General features: G+C 40.4%; 1 protein-coding gene across 3 annotated transcripts in view; it reads right to left on the bottom strand.

Annotated features, from left to right (window-relative positions):
• Positions 1-26,092, bottom strand: part of RELN (reelin) — a 290,971-nt gene that overhangs the window by 32,453 nt on the left and 232,426 nt on the right. For all 3 annotated transcript variants that reach the window (XM_065835677.2, XM_071803445.1, XM_065835657.2), the window contains exons 32-45: positions 25,523-25,681; positions 23,356-23,544; positions 22,859-23,132; positions 21,308-21,448; positions 21,043-21,220; positions 19,462-19,546; positions 16,842-17,024; positions 15,266-15,437; positions 15,074-15,176; positions 12,354-12,583; positions 9,304-9,524; positions 8,141-8,288; positions 4,566-4,824; positions 3,106-3,355 (exon numbers count right to left, since the gene is read on the bottom strand). In XM_065835677.2, the coding sequence (XP_065691749.2) occupies positions 3,106-3,355; positions 4,566-4,824; positions 8,141-8,288; positions 9,304-9,524; positions 12,354-12,583; positions 15,074-15,176; positions 15,266-15,437; positions 16,842-17,024; positions 19,462-19,546; positions 21,043-21,220; positions 21,308-21,448; positions 22,859-23,132; positions 23,356-23,544; positions 25,523-25,681 (2,592 nt within the window). The remainder of the gene's footprint in view (positions 1-3,105; positions 3,356-4,565; positions 4,825-8,140; positions 8,289-9,303; positions 9,525-12,353; positions 12,584-15,073; positions 15,177-15,265; positions 15,438-16,841; positions 17,025-19,461; positions 19,547-21,042; positions 21,221-21,307; positions 21,449-22,858; positions 23,133-23,355; positions 23,545-25,522; positions 25,682-26,092) is intronic.

Here is a 26,092-nt window from a genome sequence, read left to right as displayed (position 1 = left end):
GGTACATCGGTCAGGAGGTGGCTGCAGCACACCTCCGCATCTGCCACCTCACTCCAGGGACCACAGGTTCCAAGACAGAGTCACCTGTCGAGTCACCAGGATTAAGTCAAGCGAATTTCTGTAGCTACAGTGTGCAAGAAAGTGATGTGACAGCATCATGACCAGCAACTTTCTTTTTGGTTTTTCAGACTGAATGATGAGATTCAGCTGGATATAATAGTTGTGTGAGGCAGAGAAATGCTCACATTCAAATTTTTGGCTCTGTTCCACCCCACTCCAGACCAGCTCATTTCATTATCCAGCATAAACGATTTTAAATTGAGTTTGTTAGTCAGTGATCTTGTTTTCATTCAAACACAGTCTAGCCACATTAAACTAATGTATTCATTTCTCAGCAAAAATCAGCAATTTCATTGTTTTGATGTTTATGGCTTATAAACTTTTATTATGAAAAATAAAGCTTAGTCAAGCTCACTAAATACTTCAAGTTAAACTTTTATGCAGCCATTAAAAAGTAAATAATAATAGGCACAGAACTGTAACTTGAAGTAAATGTTCCAGCTGCCAGGCGTTCTGGCTGTGTAAAATATGGAGAGTGTTTACAGTGAGAGGGGTGGTAAATCTGTGAAGTTTTTGATGACTACAGACCCATTTCTTCTACCCTCATGCACAGAGAATGATCCTTAATCACTCAACCAGTCCCACCTGATGTCTAAGCACAGAACACTGTCCTACAGAAATACATAGACATGTGGATACAAACAAGGGTGAGTTTTTCGTGTTAAATCTCCATCACCAAAATGAAATGCTTTGCTCATCATGACTGGAAGTGTGATTAGGTAGTGTCCTGCCTATTTTAAGACTAAGTTAAGACAATGGTAACTGTAGTAAGAACTGTTTATTTGCCAGTATATACCTAAGCTGCCAAAAAACCTTTAAACTTAGCAGAGGTGATCTTAAGATGCCACAGTCTTTTTAATACCAAAAGAAAACAAATATTGTTAAACATGCAAGGAGAATATCTCGGTTACCTCCATTGGCTTCAGAATAGTAAAATCAGAGAAGCAATTTCTGGGACTTCATGTAAAAGCTTTTTCCATTTTTATGTAGAATTCTAGAGGAATAGTCAGCAACCCAGTGATTCAATTCATGCTACATGCTGCAGCATATTGTATTCTGGAAACACCCAGCTGCTTGTTATTAGAACCACAGCATCACCCCAAGCAGTGGATACCATATGCTGGTAAATGGGCTTGAGAAAGACCGCTGCTAGTCTTTTTCTTAAATGTATGGAACTGTAACTTAAGTGCCCAGAGGAAATAAGATACTTCAGTTTATCTTAAGCTTCAGACACAGTATCACAGTATCACAGTATGTTTGGGATTGGAAGGGACCTCAAAAGATTGGGATTGGACTAGATGATCTTTTGAGGTCCCTTCCAATCCCAAACATACTGTGATACTGTGATACTGTGATCATCCAGTCCAATCGCCCTGCTGGAGCAGGAACGCCTAGATGAGGTCACACAGGAACATGTCCAGGCGGGTCTTGAATGTCTCCAGAGTAGGAGACTCCACAACCTCCCTGGGCAGCCTGTTCCAGGCTCTGTCACCCTCACTGAGAAGAAGTTTTTTCTCAAATTTAAGTGGAACCTCTTGTGTTCCAGCTTGAACCCATTACCCCTTGTCCTATCGTTTGCCACTGAGAAGAGCCTGGCTCCATCCTCGTGGCACTCACCTTTATATATTTATAAACATTAATAAGGTCACCTCTCAGTCTCCTCTTCTCCAAACTAAAGAGACCCAGCTCCCTCAACCTTTCTTCATAAGGGAGGTGCTCCACTCCCTTAATCATCTTTGTTGCCCTATGCTGGACTCTCTCCAGCAGTTCCCTGTCCTTCTTGAACTGAGGGGCCCAGAACTGGACACAATATTCCAGATGGGGTCTCACCAGAGCAGAGTAGAGGGGAAGGAGAACCTCTCTGGATCTACTAACCACCCCCCTTGTAATACACACGAGGATGCCATTGGCCTTCCTGGCCACAAGGGCACAGTGCTGGCTCATGGTCATCCTGCTGTCCACCAGGACCCCCAGGCCCCTTTCCCCTACACTGCTCTCTAATATGTAATTTCCCAACCTATACTGGAACCTGGGGTTGTTCCTGCCCAGATGCAGGACTCTACACTTTCCCTTGTTAAATTCCATCAGGTTATCCCCCGCCCAACTCTCCAGCCTGTCCAGGTCCCGCTGGATGGCAGCACAGCCTTCTGGCGTGTCAGCCACTTCTCCCAGCTTAGTGTCATCAGCAAACTTGCTGATAGTACACTCAATTCCCTCGTCTAAATCGTTAATGAATATATTGAATAATATTGGCCCCAGTACTGACCCCTGAGGCACTCCACTAGATCCTGGCTTCCAACTGGACTCCGCACCATTGACTATCACTCTCTGGCTTCTCTCCTTAAGTCAGTTTGCAACCCACCTCACTACTCTATTGTCTAGACCACACCTCCTCAACTTAGCTGTGAGGATGCTGTGAGGGACTGTGTCAAAGGCTTTACTGAAGTCAAGGTAGACCACATCCACCACTCTGCCATCACCCATCCACCTTGTTACATTCTCATAAAAGGCTATGAGGTTGGTCAAGCATGACTTACCCTTGGTAAAGCCATGCTGACTGCCCGTAATAACCCTCTTCTCCCTGATATGCCTTGAGATGGCACCAAGGATAAGCTGTTCCATTACTTTCCCAGGGACAGAGGTGAGGCTGACCGGTCTATAATTAACCGGGTCCTCCTTCTTGCCCTTTTTGAAGACTGGAGTGACATTTGCTTTCCTCCAATCCTCAGGCACCTCTCCCGTTTCCCAAGACTTGGCAAAAATGATGGAGAGCGGTCTAGCAATGACTTCAGCCAGCTCCCTCAGCACCCACGGAATAAAAGCACACCTAGAATAAAAATGCTGATATTACAATTCCTAACAGAAACATGCAGCTTTCTTTTGTTTCTCAGTTCTTGTTACAATGGATAACGGAACCAGAAAACAAGTGAACTTCCCTGTACAGGAGAGGAAGAAGAAAGGCAGGATTTACTAGGAAGTCATTACCATAACAGGAGTCTGTGACAGAGCAGGATGCTGCAAAATCTATTTGCAAAAAAGAGTCTTCGTTGACAACAATGTCAGTGGTGACAACATAGCGGGTACTGGCTTTCTCAATGAACACGAGAGCATCCCCAGTAGAGCCACAGACTGGCATCTTCGTTCCACCCGGATGGAGCAGCCACTTTCTACTCTCCAGTGTGCTGAAATCATCTTCTAATACTGTATTGCCAGAGATGTTTCCTCCAATAAGAATCTGAAACATTAGGAAAGGAATTGTTACTGAAAATAAAAAATGTCTAGAAGTCTTCACAAACTTACACATGACAGCATCATGGAGTAAGAGATTTCCCATCTATGGATATATATTGTGTTGGTCCCAAATGGACAAATTTACTTTACAAAGAGTTTAGGTTATGAGGAGGGGGAGTATCTTTTTCCTATAAAGGGATCTCAAGGAGATTGGCTCAGCTATGCAAATCTAAAGTTCAGGGAGGTGAACTCCATCCTGGTTGAAGTAAAACTGCTCACAAAAAAAATTGTTAGTAGAAGCAAAGTCAATTTTTTTTACTGACTCTTCAACTCCACTATAACATGATGAACTACTATCAGATTGCATCTGATGACAGAACTGTGTGTTTCTTCATTGACTGTAAGACATCAGCATTTTGCTATTCAACAGTAAGCAAGGTGGAAATAATTTGCATTTGCTATTATGAACCCAATTTTTAATTTTTCTAAACTAATATAATTACATTCAATGAAGATCTGGGAGTGAAAGAATAAGGATTATTTCATTTTTAAAATGGGATGGGAAGTAAAATTTCCTAACCACAACATTAAACCTGGTTGTGAGTTTAGTTTCTGGATTTTTCCTAAGGAGCTGAACTAATAGCTTTAAAAAGAACTTGAACAGCCCAATAACACTACTCAGAGTGAAATCACTTTGTGAGCTTTCTTGAGATTTATACCAAATCATACAAAGCAATATAATAATCTTTATAGAAGCAAATCACAAATATGAAACAAAATTGTGTTTTCGAGATTAGGAGGTGGTCATAGATTGAAGTTTTTCTATAGTTTTTCCTGTTCCAATTCTACCAAGGCAGTTACATTTTTGGATAGATTTAAATGAGGGTTTTTGAAGTTTGAACTCAGACCTGCATGTTGCATAGTAAAACCTTCTGCAATGTGAACCTGAGGCTCTAACTGTGTATAAAATACTTTCTTAGCTCCAAAATGGGTGTTCAGTACCCCATATGGAAATGGTGTATTAAAAACACAAGATCAGCAAACAGTAGTTGTGCTCAATTATTTTGCTAGATTATTATAATTCTGGAAAATCTGCATACAAAGGATTTTTGCTTAACACAGTGAAATGACATATGCCAACAAAAGCAAAACATTGAGGCTGAAAACAGTCTAAAGTTGCATCAAAACAAAAGGAAACCCAGAAGATTCCTTACCTGGTCGATTACCCAGGGACTGTAGAAATGCCCATTCTCAGATGGTTGCCACCAGCGAAGCCGAGTGGAGCTGGAACGGGCCTTCAAGGGAATTTCCAGGGCGATGTATCGTCCCACGTTGCTGGAGTTGCTGAAGAGGAACTCATGGAGAAGGCTCCACGTGAGGCCCCCGTTGAGCGAATACTGCAGAAGCACAGGCTGGCTCCGTGGGTCTGGCACCCCCTTGCCGCACCCCAGTCTCATGAAGAACTGCACAAATCTGACAGGGGGAGCAGTTACTGGAAAGATTTATTTTCTGCAACATCCTAGGTAACCAACTAGAAAGACTTGGAGTTTGTTTATTGACTAGTCCCTGATTTCTTGTTCTAAGAGTCAGTTTTAGGAGATCTTATGATTTCCTTTTCAAAGCCTCCAGAATATGAGTAGACAGACAGGTGGGATGACAAAAAATTCATTCTGCCTGTGTGGTGTTTGCCAGGCAGAAGAGGTTGAGCAAAGCTGGTCATTTATAGTTTGAGCTTTTGTCTGCATAGCAGATGGTGCTGAAAATATCAGAACCATAATCCTGAGTGAAATTTTTATCACTGTAGCCCATGAGTACAGATTTTAGTGGCAGAAAAGCCATGGTGCCCCACATAGATCCTAATTTGCAATGAATTTGCTGAAATGCTTACATTCAGAATAAGCATCCCTGTTTTCCATTGGCATAAACTAGAGAAAATCTGGACAGAAGAACAAAGTGTGTTTTACTTTCAGGAATCATTTCGTCCATTTAGTCAGCCTGGGAAATTTGTCTAAATCACATCACTTAAATATGCCAGCTTCCCTGAAGCCAGTCCAAGCCACCCAGGGACATCAATGCTTTCATCCCCTATTTAATTGGCTTCTCCAAAGCAGCACAATAGACTTGTATCAAACTGTGAAATTCTTTCCGTTATCTGATGTTCGTAAATAGCTTCACTATGCTCTTGGAGTGGAGAGAAATGCTGCTGTAATGATATTTACCTATCAGACTTGCAGGGATATTACAACTATTAATTCCTGTTTGCACAGCTTTTGCATAGATTTGAGTGTCATATCTGTTCTAATTATAATTGCATTAGTGATGCCTGGCTCATGGTTAAATGAAACGGCGCAAAAGAAGTTTTGTATCAAAAGTCTTGCTTTGGTTTGATCTGCAGGTAGATCCTCTGGGAGTGGAGGCTGCAGAGGTGCTGGGCAGACAAAGCTTCAATAAAACACCAGCCCTGCAAGTCAATTAATTCCAGTCCTTGCTGCGACTCACAGTTTCTTTTGCTGCTATATATAACTTTTTTTGCTATAGATTATATCCACCTCCATGTCCCAGACATAACATATTGCTCGTGCTTTAAAGGAGCACTGGGACCCTCATGGATCAACATATCAGCTGTAATGGATTGGATGCACTGCTGGCAAGTCTTTGTGCCTCTTCAAATTTACTCCAACATCCACCACATAATTCAAAGGAAATAAACCCAGGTGCCCTTGTCTCTGCTGAATCTGCTCTCCATGAATTGCTGTTCTTTTGCCTGAATTTTTACTAATGTAGTAATAACCCACTCAAATATAAGTAACATAACACCTAGCAGATTAAAAAGGTAAGTAATTTTAAATACCTCTCTTCTCATCCCACACACACTTTGCAAGGGCTCTTCCTATTTTAAAATGGAAAACCAAAGTTTTCTTGTAGATCTAGTAACACTAAAGTGTGTGGATGTTCTTCTAGTAATTTCAAATGGAAAGGATTTGATCAGATGTGACACCTAAAATATGCTGTCCCTACTGGTATTTCATGCTGTGCAGTTTCAGCTGATGGCATCAGCATGACGGCAACATACTGTCCCCTGTGTTAAATTCTTTAAAATATAGATGTGATGGGAGTGGATAGTGGATTGTGGAGTCCACTCGCAATCCTCAGGTGCTGAGCTGGGCTTGCAGCACTGCTCACCTGGGTACTTCAGGGAATCTCCTTGCAAGAAAAGGGGAGGTTTTACTGTGACTATTGAGTCTGGTACCCTTTAAAGGACCTATTAGAAACACTGCTTTTCATAATTCCTGGCATAACTTGAAACCTCTCCTCAGATCTGTTGTGCTTTGCAGGTGGCTGATAAAGTCAGCCTGGAAATGAAGAAAACCCTACTGCAATTATTTTAGGTTGCTAAAGAGGACTCACCAGCAACACCATTGCAGGCTGCCTTGCTGTTCAGAAGACAACATACATTTTTCTGTTGATAACTGTTATTTTTCATAATCATATACAAGAAATTAAATGTACTGCTTTGTTTTCCTTTTACTAAGACAGAAGTAATTTATCTCCATAAAACACCTTGAGGTCAATATATGCAAATTGAGCTACAGACTATTATGAAGAAGAGATAAATGATGGTTCTTTGAACACAAGCAATAAGGAAAACATGTCATCTAGTCCAACGGAGGAACTTACAACATATCTTGTATCTTTTGTTAACAATCTTTTAATTTCAATACAGTCTAGGAAATCAAATTAATGCAGAGAATTGATGTTTGTGTTTACCAAGTTCTAAAAAAAGTTTGATGTGAGGAATCTTATAAATTTAGTACAGGGATCTTTAATATTACACCTCACTGGGGCTTACCTAACTGCTGGTCTAAAAAAATACGATGGTTAGGAATGAGCCATCTTTATTGATCATGAGGTTCTGCAATTAAACGATTATTTAAAGCTTCAATGCTAATAAAGACAAGTCAAAAGGAGATAAAGTACCTGTTGAAGTGTTTCACTTGAAACATTAGAGTGGAGTAGGGTTTTACCAGAGCTCAGTGGAAAAAAGTCTTGGAGAAAATGCAATCTCTCCAAAGTAATGGGGATATAAGCTAAGATACTGAATAAATTAGAAAACAATGCGTATTTCTTATCATGCATGCAATTAGAATATGGTTTAATTTATATTAGTTTAAATTGTTTTAATGTGGCTTGCTTAGCATGTCTCATGCCTGAAATATCTCCTCTGCGGGCCATAATGATACAACATAATCTCTAAATACACTACAAATATTTGTTTTTCAATTACTGTGCTCAGCGTAGCTGGTGACAGCTTCATGAGCATTTCTCAGCGAATTATTGGAAACAAATGCACACAATAAGAAGAAAGTAAGCTTCAGAAATGAAAGAATTATGAGATGATGAATTTAAGATTTATACTCGCAGCAGATACTCCTGTTTCAGCAGTGGCTCATAATACACCAAATGGTAAGACAAGTAGAGCATGTGACATGCAGTCAATTTCTCATGTTATTAATTGAAGAAATAAAAATCTGCATAAACTACTGAAGGTGTGACATCAGATTCTAGAGTTCCTATTCAAGGAAAAAAGTAACATTTAAATGCTTAATCCCATTAAAGTTCAAGTTAATTTTAATTTGAAATGCTGGCAATGGTTAAGATGGAATATTTGCTAGAGCAAGGATCACAGAATGTATCAGCTTGCCTTTACCACAGAAGTATCATGTATGTATTATTATGCAGTATATGATTTCTTCAGTGAATTCCTGAAAGAGCTTTGAAATTGTGTTACCTGGCTTGTGACAAATCTAGGTCTCGAGTCATCAGCATACGTAAACCTTCTTCATTAAAGAAAAGGTTGTTTCCTCCAGACATGATACCACATTTCCTCGATGGCTTTCCACCACTCACTAGCAAGAATCTATCTGACTCCAGCTGACCTGAATACACAGTAAATACATATTTATGATTTACTCCAAAGCACTCCTACAGCAAAAGAACTGTTTCCAGAGGAAGAGAGATAAACATCACATGCAGAGTGAAGAAACATTCAGTGTTTCCAATACAATGTATTCTAGAAAACTGTCATGAATCAAAATAACAAAATAAATCCCTAAGTGTGAAATCAGGGATCTTACTCTCCAGTTATTCACAAGAATTTCCACTTTTCTTCATTTTTCTTAAGACAACAACAAGTGCTCAGGTCTATAAAGAAACTTGAGGTACCGTGTTGTAGCGTGCAAGCAAGGGCTGGCAAAATATAGAATGAACAGCAGCACCTGTGAAGGGGTGAGTTTGGTTCACAGGTGCTGCTTTATTCAAAATGTGCTTGTCTTGCCGTGCTTCCCGGCAGGGGAAACGTCGGAGCGGTTTGAGAGTTGCATGTGTGGATGCTGTGTGTGCCCAGGCACACGTGAGGATTTGAGTTCCCTCGTGCCATCGCTCGCGTGGGGTCTGCTGTGCCTGTTGAGTGGTGGCCCTCACCACTGAGACACACGGTCTGCTCTGAAACCACGTTTGCCGTATTAAGGCCACTTAGGTTTCCCTTGCAGTGAGAAATGAGACAATCTTAAAGCCCTTCATTGTTTGCTTCACTTGCACACGTTTTGTCTGTGCTAAAGTTAAGCTACTATCAAATAGTTATTTTCTTCTGAAATTATTTTCTGGATGTAGAGTTTCAGGAAACTCTGTTTTGGTGAAGATTTTGTATTCTAGCATTAACAACTTCACAAAGTGTCAGACACTCCAAATCAGACAACTGATAGCCATCATTCACAAACATTGCTTGAGAATGATGTCTAAACTATTTGGTTCATGGGAATACCCCCCCAGCATAAATTATATTCAGAAGCACACAGGGATGAGGAAGGCTTTGCTGTTTTATCCCTTGAGCCCTGGGTTCCACTAAGATGGACGGGCAAAATTCAGGCCTGCTCTCCCCCAAAATAGAGATACCTTCAAAATCATCCTTAAGGAAGTCAGAGTTCTTGGTACTTATTTTGCAGGTTGGCCCAGAGTACCCGGGATCACAGATGCACTTTGTGCCATTGATGCAGCTGCCGTGCCCGTTGCACATCTCCTCGCACTGCGGGCCGATGTACACGTTGTCAATGGCCCAGGTCACTGGCTGAGATCCTGCAGGGTAAAATCCTTGGTACCACCTGAACCTTGCCAACCTGAAAAAGGCATGAAGCATACTTACTTTAAATAATATTTCCATCTTTTTTTTTGTATTCCGTATATATACCATACCATGCATATATAAAGTATTCTTTCTGCTGGAACTGGCTTGATAAATAGCTTAATTCTAGAAGTGACTGCTATATCTAATTCCTTCAGTATCTCATGCATCTTTATGTCGATGTTCAACCTGTATACTGGCAGAAATAAAAATAACATTATTCATTAGTTGTAATACCAAAATGGAATGACAGAATTGAAAATGGGATTTGAAATCTAACCACTCTTTTCTCCATCATTTATGGGGAGGATGAATGGCTGTGGTCTGGTGAATTTCCTTCTATTTTGGCATACAGTGTCTGGGTCAGATCAGGCCACTCTTACCCTGTCCTGGAGAGGAAAATCCTACTTCATGCTGCCACCCTGCCTCCAGTGAGATCACCTGTGGAGCCAGGGTGATAGAATCTCACCCACAATTACACGGAAAGAAAACATGATCTGTCATGTCACTGGGTATCCAGTTTGACTTGGGGAAGCTTAATCTTAAACCAGACTGATATTGCAAGCTGTTAATTTAAACTATATCCTCCTTTGGGTGACGTCCTGTCATTTTTAATTCGCCTTGTAAGTGCTACTTGCATCAATGATGCATAGAAAGAGGAACTGACTGGGGAAGGAGGGAAAACAAATTGAGATGGGGAAAAACACTTGATAGACTAGTTTTATTCCCAATTGAGGAAATGTTTTGAAGGAGGCAGGAAACCAGAAGAGTGAGAAGGGAAAATCACTTAATTGCCTTACATGTTGAATGTGTCTTGTTAGAGATATCTGAACGCAGCAGGTGAATCAATAGCACGGGTAGCTGCCGAGTTTTTTGTCTTGATTTGCTAAAAAGGAATTTTTATGAGGGGATTCCCATTCAGCTGATGGCTGGGGACACTACTAAGAGCTTCAAGAAAGATACTCGAGAACCAGAGTCCTGCTGGAAGTCAAAAGCATGGATTTCAGTGTGCCCTGAGGTGAAGGACACCAGTGTGAGGCTGGAGGTGTTGTAGGCTCCTCTTTGGAGGAGACCTCTGCCCCACAGTCTGGATCCATTCCACCCCTGGAGCACATGGGCTCCTTCTCTCAGGCTCCCTCCTGGTGAAGGTGAAGCATGACTCATGTCTGAAGCAGAGTGTGAAATACCAGTCTTGCTGAAGCCTGTAGGGGTTTCTTCACCGGCTCAACAGGCCCTGGGCTTTTCCTTCAGGACACAACTGGAATATAATTCTTAGTTACACAGCTGTCTGCTGAGAATATATATAAATTTCCAAAATAACATATGTAGTGGAAATAACTTAAAACATCTTCATCTTCATTTAATTATGATCACTTAACACTTTGGGGATGAAAAGGCTGCGTTCTGTTTGGGTGTTTTTGTTTCTTTTTTTTTTTTTCTTCTTAGTATTACACAAGGAGTCAGGGTGGAGTTTTTTTCTTGTTATTCTAGTAAATTCTGGTGTAGAAAATCTCCCTTTAGTCCTCAGGTCCAAGAGTTTCATGGTGCCGAATGCTCCATGGAAGCTGCTCTGCGCTGCTGAGTTGAGCTGACTGTCAGCAATTGGCTTCTAGCCTGGTATGTTGGGGAGGGAATAGGAGGGAAGACAGGCAAACAGGACAGAAACATTCAGGAACAGAGAACTGAATGAAAATACCTGGAAGGTTTAAATGAGTTACGAGTTTACATAGTCAAAACTTTCATTTGGAGGGATGCAGTGGGAGTTTGGTAAAGGGTCAGATAATTCTTTTGGGCAAAAACAGAAGGACAAATGAGCTGCTGCAAGAGATGGTTACCTATTCCATGCTTGAAATGTAAACTGTCATAAACCAGAAAATTCAAGTTTAAAATTTAAACATTCTCTTACATTATTAAACATCCAGGCTTTCCAGACTTGGTTCTCATCTCTTATATAGGTCTTTTCATACTTAGAGAGACACTTACGGGGCCACTTATTTATTGGAGGGCCCATTGCATGCAGTAGTTTTATATTCAGTCTTACGGTTGCATAGATTCACAAAGTCCCATAGTTGCATAGCTCTTTTTCATTCATATGTGCTACAGTTTAATCCTTAATGATAAGATATTTTACATAAACTGAGTTGATGCTAGAAGACAGTTTTCCCTGAAAAAGGAAACAGTATTGTTTTATACTTTGAAGCTACATATTATTAGCCTGCTAGCACGTATTGTTTTTCTATGCTATGCATATGTTATCATCCAACCTGGTTTGTTCCACAAACTTAAGTTTCTGAGTGACTGCAGCAGTTGTTTTCTTAGAATCAGGGAACTTTACAGCTACAAGAGAACTTGAGTATTTCGATCAGTCCATTTCCTTACACTGAAGTAGAATCGAATTTATACTAGCTCACATTTTACTGCATTTTCTAATGAATCTTGAATTTCATGCAAGAATATCCTTAATTAATTTGAATGGATAGTGCATTGCAGAAAACAGCATTTGAACTGCTTTAAGGACAGTAAGTTTTGCATTAATATTACCATGCAACACACTTCCATAAAAATGTCACCAATTAGATAGATGGATATATAGGAAATTATCTGTAATTATTCTACATTAGCATTAGGCACAACATATATCTGGTTGTCACCTGAACACTAAATAACATTCAGGACAAAAAGCAGAGACAAATTGGTCATCTGGTCTACTCTAGTGCCACAGTTCTTAGGCACTGCTCTTGTGCTGGGAGAACATTTTGAATGGAAAACAGAAATAAAAACAAACCAACAAGCAGCTGGGCAAGAATAGGAGCTGGATACTTACCCACAGAGGTGCAGTTTTCCAAAGTGAATGACCTCCCTTCTCCAGCCCTGGGTGGTGCCTGCGTAGTAAGTGCTACTGGGGTGATGCTCCGTGGAGCAGAGGGAGCTGAGGTGGCTGCTGCTGCTGTAGCACAAGGGGAGCAGGAGGTGCCAGGTCGCCCCGAGATCTCGTGAGAACTCCAGTTTTACTGGGTCGGCAGAGGAGCTGTCAGTGGTGCAGCCGATATTGATCTGGGGGACAAGACATGAAATGTAGATGACGACACAGGGCAGGCTGTGGGACATCTAATCACTCTTCATCTTAGCTTCCTCCATTTGGTGTGGTATTTATTTAGCCCAGGAAAATGGTGATTTGGGAACTCATTTAACGGCTGGGATGACACATTCAGGACATGCACATGAACCTCAGCTCTTTCACATTGCCCTGCCTGTCCATGGGCATATCAGAGTCTGGCTTATCATAAGATGAATGCGATATGAAATCCCCAAGTACTTCTACTAAGAGAAAACCATGAAGTTAGTTAGACAAAATCCCGAAGGAGCACTGCTAACATGGATGAAGCAAATGCATCAGCTCTTGCAGTCCTCTGCCAGGGACTGAAGTAACCCTAATACCAAAAGCCTGTCCATGTTTAAAACCAGAAATATGAAAACAAAATGTTCAAACAAACTTCTGCTGCACTATTGTGTTCTTATATGTTACACTTTCAAAAGAAGAAAAGCTTATGCCACAGGACCATTCAGGGTGTGTGCTGTATCACTTCAGTATCTTCTTCAGCTTTCACACTCACTACCCTTTTGCTCAGGCATAGTGGCAAAGCTCTCGGAGACAATTAATAATATCAGAGCTATCTTGGATTAGACTCAATGTCACACCAAAACCTAGTTTGACAGTGTAGCAAACAGTAGAAAAGGCAGAAAACATACGTGAACAACAGTTTTACTACTGAAAAAAATAGAAAATTATATTTTGTAGAGAACCTGAGATCTCTTAAGGCATATTTCTTGCATGGCTCCAGTGCAAATTAGTCTGCTTTTCTTTCTCACTGATATTAAGATGTTATTTTAGTTTCAAATTGTTTATATAAAATAAGAATTAGGCCCCTTACAGGATGACTCTGTCATATAAAACAAGATGTACTATACTTGCAATGCAATAAATAAAAACCCAGTGCTGATGAAATACAAAGCCTGTACTAAAACTATGAAACATTTTGGATTTTTTACATATCTTCGAAGTGGAATAAGTGTCTTTCCTATGTACTACTCCGTAATGAAAATCTATTTATTTCTAAAAAGCAGTAATGTTCGTAACTGTACATGAATGTTGAAAATGTATCGTATGTCAAATTTCCTTCATCACTCTTCGGTGCACATGAGTCCCATCAACCTACATTTGACTAGAAGGGCTGTCTGCTCATCTGGAAGCTTAGAGAGATGCTTGACCCAATATACGTTTTGACTCTTGAGACACAGAGAGAAACGCTACTACATTATGCATAACTTCTTCATTTATACTAATGTCCTCAAAAACGTGAGCTGAAAACAAATGTTCTTAGCACGTATGGAAGTAAGCATGGAGATTTTATGAAGTTAATGCTCTGAAGACCTATGAATACCTTAAAATGATCTCAAACATTTTTGCTATACAGGCTGTAATCTATATTTTAAAACAGAAAATGGTTTGCATTAAATAATTTATGAATTAGTTGCATGACAAACTGAAGTATGCTTGAGTACACAGCTAAACCTAGTTTTCTTGGAAAACCCTTAGTATTATTTGAGTAATTGTTTAAAAGCTGGTATAATTTGCTGATAGTGCTACAGCATGTTAGGTTTTTGCTAAAAGCAGCCTGGTTATTATGGCATGGCAATTTACATGAAAGATTCTCTTACAATTTCTTAATGTCAATATAGTGGCCTCTCTAAACTAATACATACTAGACTAAATTGTTACTCCCATCAAGTAGCTGCTCTAGATGATGCACAGTGTAGATTTTTGGATGAACCAGAAAAAAACACAGTTTAGTTTTGACTATGTGTTGTCATTATAGGTACCTGTTTCCACTGACTATATGAAAAGCACAAAAAATGTACTCCTCATTCATAAGCTCTAGATAACTCCCTAAGATGAGATGAATTCAGGCCACCATGAGCAAAGAAACTAGAGCCTCTATGAAAGTGTGGGCAGAAACAAAAGGAAAGCAGAGTCTTGTCTCTTTGAGAAAGCACAAACAGGACAGTTAAGCCAGTGTGCAGGGAAAAATGAATTTCTGGCATCATAGATGAAGTGATAGCTCTCCACTGTAGCTCATGGAAATGGTGCACACTGCTCCAGTTCCACACTTTTCCTGAGCAGACTGTGAAGGGACAATCTAGACCTTCACTATATTTTGCTCCTCATGTCATCTGCCAGTGGTGATTCTCCCACTGGTAGAACATGGACTTTAATACTATCAGTGCAAGTATATATGCATGGACAAAGTAGTAATTTAGGCAAGAAAACAGAATATTTTGAGGCAGAAATTTCCCTTCTCTGTGTGCTAAAAGCTTCATGGTATACCCACATGAGGGAAAGTAATGTCGAAGGAATTACATGGAAAATTAGACAGGCTTCTCTACTTGGCAATCATAACAGCTGGGAGAATACACCAAAGAGCAGGCCCTGAAAGAACAGAACTCTCCAATCAAAAGGCAAAAAAACTTCCTGAGGACAAGTACCTCAAATTGGATTATAGTGTTTTCATTTACACTGAGGTCCCTTGTTGTAATGGAGTGTTCTCCAACTTCATTTGAAACAAATACCATAGCTGAATCTTCTTCCCTGTAAAAAAAAAAAAAAAAAAAAAAGGTACTTTAGACTCAGTTTATTCCACAGTCACTTTTTTCCTAATTTATAGCTGCTATGCTTACGGAGCTCCTTTAGATGAATATGGGCAATAAAGCCCAATGTTTCCACCAGGATAGAAAAACCAGTTGTCCTCTTTGGGACCAAAGTCAAATGTATCCAAAAGGATCATGGGATTCTTTAGGTTATTTCCATCAATAATGAAGTCATCGATAATCCAGATTTCTTCTTTTTTGCCTACAAAGAAAAGGGGAACATTCCTATTAAGACCTGATACTCCTGTTATTAGAAAGCAGAATAGTAGCCAGTATTTATGGATTATGTTGAGAAGAGGGTGCTAAAGGCGTGACTTCACTGTTTTCATTTTCCATGAAAATGGTCCCTGTACTGCTCTGCAGTCTGACCCTACAGAATTAACTTCCATTCCTCTAAAATTTACAGAAGTCACAGTGAACCAAAGAGTGAAAAACCTGTGTTGATCAAGTATCTTCTGTTTAAATCACATTTGCTTAGGAATTCTAACATCAATGTATTCTTTAATTACGAATCATCTAAATGAGCAGTTGCTGTAGAGCCCAAACAGCCTAAAATGATGATTTAATTCTACACCTTTTTCCTTGCACTCAGCAGCCTGTGTTTGCCTGGCAGGAGCTCTTTGAGTGACAAGGAAACTCTGAGTGACCTTCTCTTCAATGGATTATGAATTCAAATGTGTTGCAAAATTGATGCTTTCAAACTGGAGAGGAAGGAGCACCATTGCCAGATCTCTTGTGTAATGTTTTTTCATCTATCTAAAAACCTTGATGAGAGAAAGTTAAGTGGCTTCATTTAGAAGAAATTCCTGCTTAAGAATAATGTCTGGATGAAAAGTTAAGTCTTTTAGGCAGGACCCAGCAGAATAGTGAACTGGAACTGGGTTCTTAAGACCAGGTTTGAATTTGCTTTTTATTAGAGGTGTGCTAGGCATTTGCCAGCATGGAATAAATCTTTGCTGTATCACTGTGCCTAAATGATCACTGGAATTCTTTAGAGCCCTTAATGTCAGGTCCTGCTAAGAGATGTGCTCAGAGTAAGTGAGAGCAGAGGAGAGTTTTCTTCAGCTGGCACATCTGTAATGAGGAGTGACCTGGGTTCCTCTTGTGGTTTTGTACAGTCCCTTACAATTTAATAAAAAGATGAACTGCTCACTACATACTCTTTCTAAATGGGTTTTTAATGCCCAGTTAATTCTGAGCAAGGTAGGCCCATTTCCCATTTACACTTGTGACACTTTTGTATAATTGCGGCATTGTAATGGGGCCTCAGTGTAAACTGGAATCAGATGCGTTAAAAATAATGAGAAGAACCCGAGTGAAGTGAACTTTATCCGTGTCGCTTGATCTCTCAGTCACCCCAGGACCAAAGCTGGTATTCTGTGCACAGCCAAGGGATATTAGGTTAAGGTCCTTTCACTTTAAAGAATACAGCAGCTTTGTAAGAACAGTAAACATAATGTTGTGATAATTTTAATTGAAAAATTTGAAATATTAGGAAACAAGATATATTGTTGAGTTATTCTTCTTGAGTTCAAAAATCTAGCCTCTTGCAGGTGCTGAGCCATGCAAGTGTGGACCTGGAGTCCCGTGGATGTCTGTTCCTTACCATTGTTGTAGGGTTGCCAGAGCCTGAACCGTGTTGCATTGCTTTGGGCTGTGTAGGGCAGAGGAACGTTAATAAAGAGGACATCCGTAGTCTGTGTGAAGTAAAACTCATCTATCAGGTGCCAAGTGATGCCACCGTTGACAGAATATTGCAGGAGGATGGAATGAGACCTCTCGGGGGTGCCTGGAGCAGAGACGACATGCATTTATGTTCATTATAATCTGGTTTTAAAAAGCACTAGCTCAAGAACACTTCTTTGAGTGTAAATAAAATTAGGTTACTTTGACATGTATTACAGAGTATGGGCTTGCTTTAACAACAAGCAATGTAAACTCTTGAGAGGTTATATGTGTATTATACATGTACATCTTCCTGTGCTTTCACTTGCTTGTCTATCTGCAAAATGCTAATGAATTAGGGGCTATATTTACATTGCTGTTCATTGTATGTACTGTCGCAATTAATTTACTTGGATGAGGAACTATCTCAATGTTAGAATTTTTTAGATTAAAACACACCAGCTCTTTCTAACACAGACATGTTTCAGTAATTCAGTATTTATCTGCTTGTTGTTCCCAGGTACCAGACATTATCATCACCATCTGTACCACCTGCAGATAAAGACACAGTCTTTATCCTCACAAATGTATAGTCCATGGCTCCAGCTGCAGAGACTGATGTGAGCATATTCATCCCCAGAACTCATATAACTGATGTAAAGTGCTGAGGGTCTTTATTAGCGTGTTTTAACAACACACTACAACAACAACAATGAAATACTCTGTGCTTTATCCTGGGACTAAAAATCAGCGTTGGAATTGAGAGTAAAATTTATATTTTCTGACTACCAGTTCCTCCTTTTTTTCACCTAAAGCTTTAAAGATTCAATAAAGGCTCTATACAGATCTGTGTATTAACATATGCTGATTAGAGCCCAGCACTTGAGCTTGATGCTGGTTACCCTGCACAAGCTCAGTCCCAGGTGTATTTTTAGCCTGTACCTGACTTGCTGACGAGGAAAATCAGTGTCTGAACGATAGTATTTCTGACCTCAGTTCTCACTCGAATGTACTGTCTCCACTCCCTTCATAGTGTGGCACAGTAATGGCATGTGCCCAAAAACTCACTCCAAGGGCAGGAACTTGCAGCAGAAGAGGACTAAGGGACAGTTTTTCATCCCTGCCTCACTATGTGTTACTGAGCAAGTTTCTCCAATGTTCTGCTCTTAAATTAACCAAATCTGCTGAAGCCAAAGTGACTGATGTGCACACTCCTGCTCCACTCTGCTCCAGCACAAAGTCTATATTGAATAACCACATGTGGAACAGAGCAAGGAGACATTTGCAGTCAGGAGAGGATTTCAGTGCATTTGTGGCAATTAACAGTTATCAGCACACTGCTCTTAGTGCTTATAGCTGAGATGTGCTCAGCTATATTGATTTGCATTCAGCATTAAGGAGCTTGTTGGGAGTAAGTCCTGATTCCAAGCCTAGGGCTAGCAAGCCATATGGATTTAATGGGAAAAGATTTATCCTGGAGTTTAACTGCTTTACCTCTTATGGGTCAAGTATCAAAATCAAGTCTTGAGCTATTGCTACCTTTCAGAGTTATATTTTTACTCATAATATTTTTAAATATTTTGCCAAGTATCATATGTAGAAATATTTCCAAGACATAGTTTTGTAAAAGAAGTCTTCACAAAGATTATGCTTTTAAACATGAAGTATTGGGCATGTTGTTTTGGGGCATGTTATATTTATGGCTGCTATTGTTTTCTCACTTTTCTGTAAAGTACTTAAAAGTAGAAATACGTAGCCAAATAGATATGATTAAATGCCTATTAAAGAGAATCAAACTTAATTCAGAATGAGCTACAATTTTACTTGCCCATACAGAAATTTGGCTAAGATACTTATGTAGGAAGAAAGAGGTGGTTCAAACCTATTTTTGTACTGTCCTTGGGCAAATGGCGGGTCAGGTAGGGTCCAGTTCCAGAGTGCTGAGCTTCCTGAAGAAGCTATGAGCATCTTCCACCGAAGGGAAAGGGGTTTTTGCATTTTGAGAGTTCAGCCTTGAAGAACTGGTTCTACAAGCAATGCTGGGAAAAACTTCTGAGACTGCATGGGAGTGACTCAAACACTTATCCAGGTTAGTGGATCTTCACCGTGTCACCCCTGCCTGATATACAATTATTTTGCAAGACTCGCGATGGCAGCAGCTTAGAGTGGGGTAAGACTGAATCATTGGTTTGAATGTGCTTGTACTAGAGAAACGGTCTCTAGCTTGTTACACCAACTTGTAAACTTGGCTTGCAAAATCTGACTGTTCTTCATACACTATTAAATAGAATTATGGGGATTTAGTCATCTCTACAATACCTACTAGGAAGCCAAATGGTAAGACTTTTTAATGCAGTTTACTCTTTTACTGCACAGACGGCCATGTAGGCTGGTAGCAAGGTAGGGATGATGCAGAACCTCAAACAAGTTCCCATATTATGTACCCTAAACTGACCATCATGTACACTGAAGTTGAAACTATAGACCTGTATTATTTTCTGTGATGTTACTATGTATGAATAAACCCAGAGGAAGTGATAGGAAATAAACAGTGATCTTACCTTTGGCAATAAATTTAAATGAAAACTGGATGTAGACGGTATTAGTGCAGTCTAGATCTCTTGAAACAAGCATTCTCAGTCCTTCCTGCAAATACAGAATATATGGTGTGATTCTCAATTCCCATTATCAAAGATGTTGTACAGCTTACTGTTGTCTGGATGTTGTCTGTTACTGACTGCCAGTGGCAGCAAGAGAAGCAGTTCTCTGTCCCACACCTTCTCTCAGGCAGAAAATGGGGACAGTGATGGCCTTGGCAAAGTGAGCCACAGTAGTGGAATGGGCTAGGTATGGGTGTGTGTCACCGCCAGAGGTACAGCTACATGATCAGGTACAAACAAAGGTTCAGTTCGTTCAGTTCATTCAGTTCGTGCTCTGAACCACTGGAATATGATCCGATCTGCAAGCATTGACTTACTCAGACTTGAGTCCAAGCTAGTATATTCATTTTTTGGGAAAATTGTTTAGTAGCTAAGCACCCTAATTTCCAGGCAGGAAGACTCCTCTCTAGGAGCTCTTTTCTGTGCCTCAAAAAATATTTTGTACAAATATTCTCTTCTGGGTAAACCTCTTGACCTAGAGCAGTAAGGAAAGGGAGCAGACAGGAAACCTCATAGTGACCCCTAAGGTCCTGTTCATCTCTATAGATGAGCTCAATGTTGTGTGGATCCTGGGGCCAGAGCTGGTCCCGGTTCTGCAGAGATCTGGCAAACCACCTCTCAGAGCTTCCCTCTTTCTCAGACCCGTTCCCGCAGGGGAAAAACCTGCAGGAACAACCAATCCAAGTTTTAGACAATTCACATCCTGTGATTTGTGATTTAAATGGTCTAAAGAGGTTGAACTGGAGTCAAGGTTTTGCAAAGAAATATTTCTAAAGAGATTTCTGCAACAAACATTATTAAACTTTGCTTTTTTGAGGCACCTGAGTTCACAGTGTCAAACAAAGACTCATGTGTGAGCTTAAAATTTGTGTGCTTATGTGAACAAAAGTCTTTATGTGTTTTGTTGAAGAACTGAGATGTTCAGAAAATGTGTTTCCTGGCATCTTTTTAACCTGTAATTAGCAAAAAAAAAAAAAAAAAAAAAAAAAAATCTGTAAAGAGCTAGAAAGCTTCAAAATGTCAGAATTAAGTAAAACACAGGCTAACTACATTAAACATTGACTACACAGACAACAGTGCTGACTAATTTGTGTTATTCAAATTACTCAAAAGTCAATCAGGGGATTTCAAGACACAAACTCAATTGATTGTAATGTGTACCATATTTCTAAATCACCCACTTGGCCTCAAGAGTCTCAGCCGCAGAGGTTCATTGTTTTCCTTTGGTCGTTAAGGAAGAATTTAAACCACAAATGGAAACAATAGTCAATTAACAGATGAAACCCAATTGTTCATAAAAAACAACTGCAACAAACATGGAGCATATTTAGGGTGGGAAAAGAAAAAAAAAAAAGAAAATGTCAAATTCTAGCTTAACTTCGACATAAACATATGGGAAGAAACAACAAAAATTTACTTTCTGTTTTTAACTCTACTGGTTTTAATTCTTTTTTTTTTTTTTCAATGTAAGTAATCTCTGACCCCTTTAAAAATGAGAGCTGTTCCAGACTTGATGGTGTCACCATTCAGGTTTCCCCTCTCAGCACCGTAAACCTCAGGCCAAAGGTCTGGATGCAAGTTACCATTGAAATCATCCTTCAGGACAGACGGCAGAGGAATGACAGGGACACAGTATGGACCACCAAAGCCTCTGTCACACCTAGCAACAAATTGGAAGGAAAAGGTGTTACCCTAGGTAAAACACAACTTCATTTCTCTGAAGCAGGTTTAACAGGTTGCTACTTACACACAACGACCTGCATCACAGATGCCGTGGCCTGAGCACATCCAGGGGCACCCTGTAGCCAGGACCACATTATCAATAGCCCAAGAATCAACACCAGAAGCATAGTTGTACTGAATCCATCTGAACCGTGTTCTGGGAGAACTGGAAAAAACAGAATAAATGTATTTCAGACTTCAAAATGTCTGCTCCACAAAGTGCTAAATATTAAAGAAGATCCCATAGGCTTCAGGAGAAGAAAAGCAAAATTATAACCATGACTGTCTGTATTTGGAAAAGATTAGTATTCCAGTTGAACCTGGATGTTTTAATTTCTCAGGTTGGTTTTGAGACTCTAAAGGGAGGTGCCCAAAGTGAAAACCAAGAAAGTCAACATTGCTGTGACTCTCCCTGGTCAGCAAAGTAGTTGAGCAGAAGCTGTTAGCTACATCAGCATTCAACAGCTCCCTGTGTTGGTAGCAGAGTTAACACAATACAATTGCTTCAGTAAAGTTCATTTATACTGTCGTATAAAGAAAAAATGATTACATATATTTGTACATAAATGTATAACAGTGTATGACTCTGTATGTACACACAGGTACATGCATACACACTCTTGTAATTGATGACTGCCTTGTCATCCTCAGATGAGGAAAGTATTTTGGAAAAAAATCTGTCAAGATGCCACGGGTTAGTTCATCTTGGCTTTGTTCAGGCAGGAAATGTGCTGTGGAGCTGATCCTGGAACAATGCACAGAGAATGCACTCAGACTGACAGGATCAGGGTATCATTATATGTGTGAAGAGTATTTTTTAGAAGAAGATGCATGGTCCTTTGAAGAGAACTATGGAATTAGAAACCAAGATGTGAACCCTAGTGCCAGCTTATTTACTGTATGTTCATCTTTACCACTGTATTTTCTGGATGGTAAAATTTACAGAAGTAATGCATAGGTTGCTCTGAAGAATTACAGAACTATTCAGAATAATGGTAAGCAATATTATTATCATCATCTGTTATTTCTAAACTAGAGCATGGCTTTATTCAGAGAGACGGGTGCCAGCATATCTGCCACATCCATTTACAACAATGTGATATCACGAGGAGGCAGGCAGAACTCTCCTCCTGGTCAAAAGGGTGGAGGTGGCACATCTAGTAACATGCGTTTTGACTTGCTGAATGCCATGACTAACATCCCTAATGGCTGGATGACAACTTATATGCAATGACAGAAAATACTTTTATAGGAAAGGGTGGGTCAGGGCATTAATTCTTGCTTCTGATTGGGTAAATGTTAGAAAAGCTTGCTTTAGCATTCTGGTTCTTGCTGTCACAGATTATAGGCAAGACTTAAGAATTCGCTCATCCAAAATTGTTACTTCCTTAAGTTCCTACAGTTCACATTATATCTGATGAAATATTTCAAAGCAATATTTAAAATTCTGATGGCGTGACCACACACATTTAATAATTTAAAAGACATGCAGAAAATTCCCAAGCTGGGGGATGTTTACTCAAATTAGATCAGCAAAATCTATAGCATGCTAAACACCCAGAAGAGCAGTGCTCACTTGGTGGCGGGTGGGAGGTAGACTGTAATTCTCTTCCAGTTTTGAAATCTTTCTGAAGTGTAGATGGAGCTCTCAGTGTAGTGCTGACAGCCAATGGTCGGAGGGACACACTCCTCTGTCACCAGGTGCCAGTCTCTCCCGTTGTTCAAAGAATACTGCAGGTGAATGCTATGGGAATTGCTGTATGGCTTGCTGCAACCCATGCTCAGCTCAAATTGCAAGAAAGTGGAGGCTGATACATGGAAGTCCCAAGTCTCAGCATAGCGAGGTTTTCCTATAGAGAAGAGAACAAAAGAAAAAAATATATCTTATGCATCTGCTTTCAGTACTATAGTTCAAATTTGTTATCTGTATTTTCACCTTTTTTTCAGCATTCTCTTCCCTGCAGATTATGACATACTTGAATTTGTGCATACCTCCTATCTTGTAAGAACTTGACCCATACACCATTTTTAAAACATGCACATACACATGCAGCAATGTTTGGTGACACATACCAATGTTTTCACTGAACATCAGAGCTGTATCCATAGACAGGCAGTCAATGTCTACTTGACCTCCTTGTATTCTGTACCAGCTTGCTTGTAAATCCACGGTTCCATCAAATTTATCCTGGAAGCCAGTCTGAGAGCTGTCATTCATCCCTATAAGGACATCGTCCAAAGCCCACTGAGCTGAATGCTTCCCTATAAAAAACAGAACGGGCAGGTTAGTGGAGTCCCTGGTAGTTCTTTTTTATGCTCACATCCTGTGTTCATCCAGTGAGCAGTGTTCAGTCACGTAGACTGAGCACTGTTAAACAAGACTAAAACATGGCTCAAGGATGAGTCTGGACTCTAGAGTACGTATCTATTTCAGATAAACACAGGTATTTCCTGCTTCATTTCTCAAGCTTCAGTGCTTTTGTCATCAGATGCTCTCCCTGTGTCTGAAGGAGACACACCCTGAGCTTCTAGATTGGGGATTTTCATTTTATGGCTCACAGCTTCCTTGCCAGTCTCCACAGCTAAATCGGAAAGTTCTCTGTCTAGTTCCCAAAGTATCTATCTATTGTATGGAAGAGAATAGTACACAGAGGAAAATGCTGAAGGCTCTTGATATAGATGATAGAAGTGCTCTTCACCTTCTCCTTGCTGGAAACCTCTCTTCTCTTGCTTTCCAGCCTACAGGCATGTCAGTTCAGCATCATCTCCAGCCTTCATTTCAATTTACCTTTCTACTGGCATGCTGAAAATGCCATCTTGCTGTACAGTCACTGCCCTTACAGAAGAAGGAAACTCTTCACAATAAATTATGAACTCACAGCAATGTGCCAGGACTTTTGTCTTGCCACTGTGAGGAACGTAGGTCAGAGCTGATATGGCCACTCTGCACTGAATTATAGCAGACTGAGGACAATCTATGGAGGAGATAATATCTGTAATGAGGAGTCGTTGTCGCCTATGGGCACTGGTATGGAAGACGGTATTTCCAGCTCCAGTCATAAATTCTCAATCTTACTGGGAGCCACAGGACTGACCTCAGGTGGTGTTAGAGTGACTGCTCTCAGCAGGGACAGATGTCATCCAGGTGTGCCCAGACCAAGCGACCATGGGCAGGACACAGGTAGGGAGCAAGAGGTCTGACATTGCATCACTTGCCAGTGCAAGCAATCGTGGCAGAACAACGGTCTGGGGTGCACCAGTTGCTGGCCAGCATTTTTCCCAAATGAACTGGCTTCTTAACTAAATCACATCCCTCTTGCCTTGTCGACTCTCTTGCCTAGTGAGGACAATTAACTCCAGCACATACATTGTAAGAAAATGGGCGAATAAAAATCAGCCATCAAGATGATAAATGGTATCCAAGAAGCTGCATGCCATAATTGCCTGAGTGTAAGCTGTGTGCTTTTCTCCCTGGGGAGCTGATGTTAAATGTACTTTGCCATATTTCTGAACATCACTTTATATTTCCTGCAGGGATTCAAGAGCTGCTGCCTTGCACAAAGGCGAGACACTTAATCAAGACACTTTTAATAGTGGCAACGTGCTCCTGTGCGAGGTGGGAGCTCTCATAGTGCCTGTAGGTATCAGTCAGCACCAGGGTTTTACTTTCAGCTGAGGATGTGGGATGTGGCTGAGCAGGCTTTGGAGGTGAAGCAGAAGGCCAGGGAGCAGGGTGCTGGGACACCAGAAATAGCAGGGGATGGGGGTCCTGTTTTGAAGTTTGGAGATATTAAAATAGTGAGATGGGATCCACCAGGTAGGCAGATTCTGAGCCAAGTTATGCCTCCTCTTCCAAAACAAAGAAGAAGTGAGATAAAATGTGTAAGCCATTTTGCATCCCAGGTCACTCTATACTCAGGTAAATCTGCTGATCTTATTTAGGCTTTTCTGTGTCATATTATTTTATCATCCCCTCTGTTATCTCTCAGGATCTTTGGTTCAAATTTAGCTCTTAAACAATTTTACTCTTAAACCCACTCTTTTGCTTGGTGCTATAAAAGAAAATCATGACTGCAGTGTGACTGGGGAAAGCCTACACATGCTCTTACAGCACCCACACTCTTCACCATGCTGTATTTTTGGTAAGCTGAGGTTTCTGCAGAACATCTCCTTACCAAGAAGCATTGTCATGCAGGTTGTGTAAAGTTGCTTAATGAATTTTTAGGATGGCGTTCCTTACCGTGTTGTGGCTGCCACCAGCGGAAAGCAGTGGCAGGGGTTTTGGCCTCCCGAGGTAAGTCAATGGAAACAACCTGTGGTTCCAGGTATGACATGAAGTCCAGTTCTCGCAGCAAATGCCAGGTGATCCCATTATCATTTGTGTATTGAACGACAAGCCCTGTGTTTAAAATTAAGGAAGGCAGTTAGTCTGACTGTACAGAGCAAATGAGGGCAACTCTTCAGCCTGTACTCGGGAGCTGCCAACCCCATCCAGTGCATGGAACTTTTGGTGTCTCTGTTACCCTGTTAGCACCTCCTGCTCCAGAGGCATTTTGTGAACAAAGTCCTTCTGCAAAGATGACATGGACTCATCAGATACCACATGTTATCTTGTTTCTCTTCACCAAACTCAAAGGATCAAATCTTTTATCAATACAACCTCAGTGAAACTAGTGATTGTACCACTGAAACTGTAGGAAAAATGTGATTTTTCTGAATATAGTCAGTGTTTATTTCATACTGGATATCCTTGCAGTTTGTGTGGGATACTAAGTTGTAATTCTGATAGTTGTGCTCCCAATATGGATAG

This window comes from Patagioenas fasciata, chromosome 1 (assembly GCF_037038585.1).
Source record: "Patagioenas fasciata isolate bPatFas1 chromosome 1, bPatFas1.hap1, whole genome shotgun sequence".
Classification (NCBI taxonomy): Eukaryota; Metazoa; Chordata; class Aves; order Columbiformes; family Columbidae; genus Patagioenas; species Patagioenas fasciata.
Note: the sequence above shows the minus strand (reverse complement) of the source record. Positions and strands in the feature narration are given on the sequence as shown.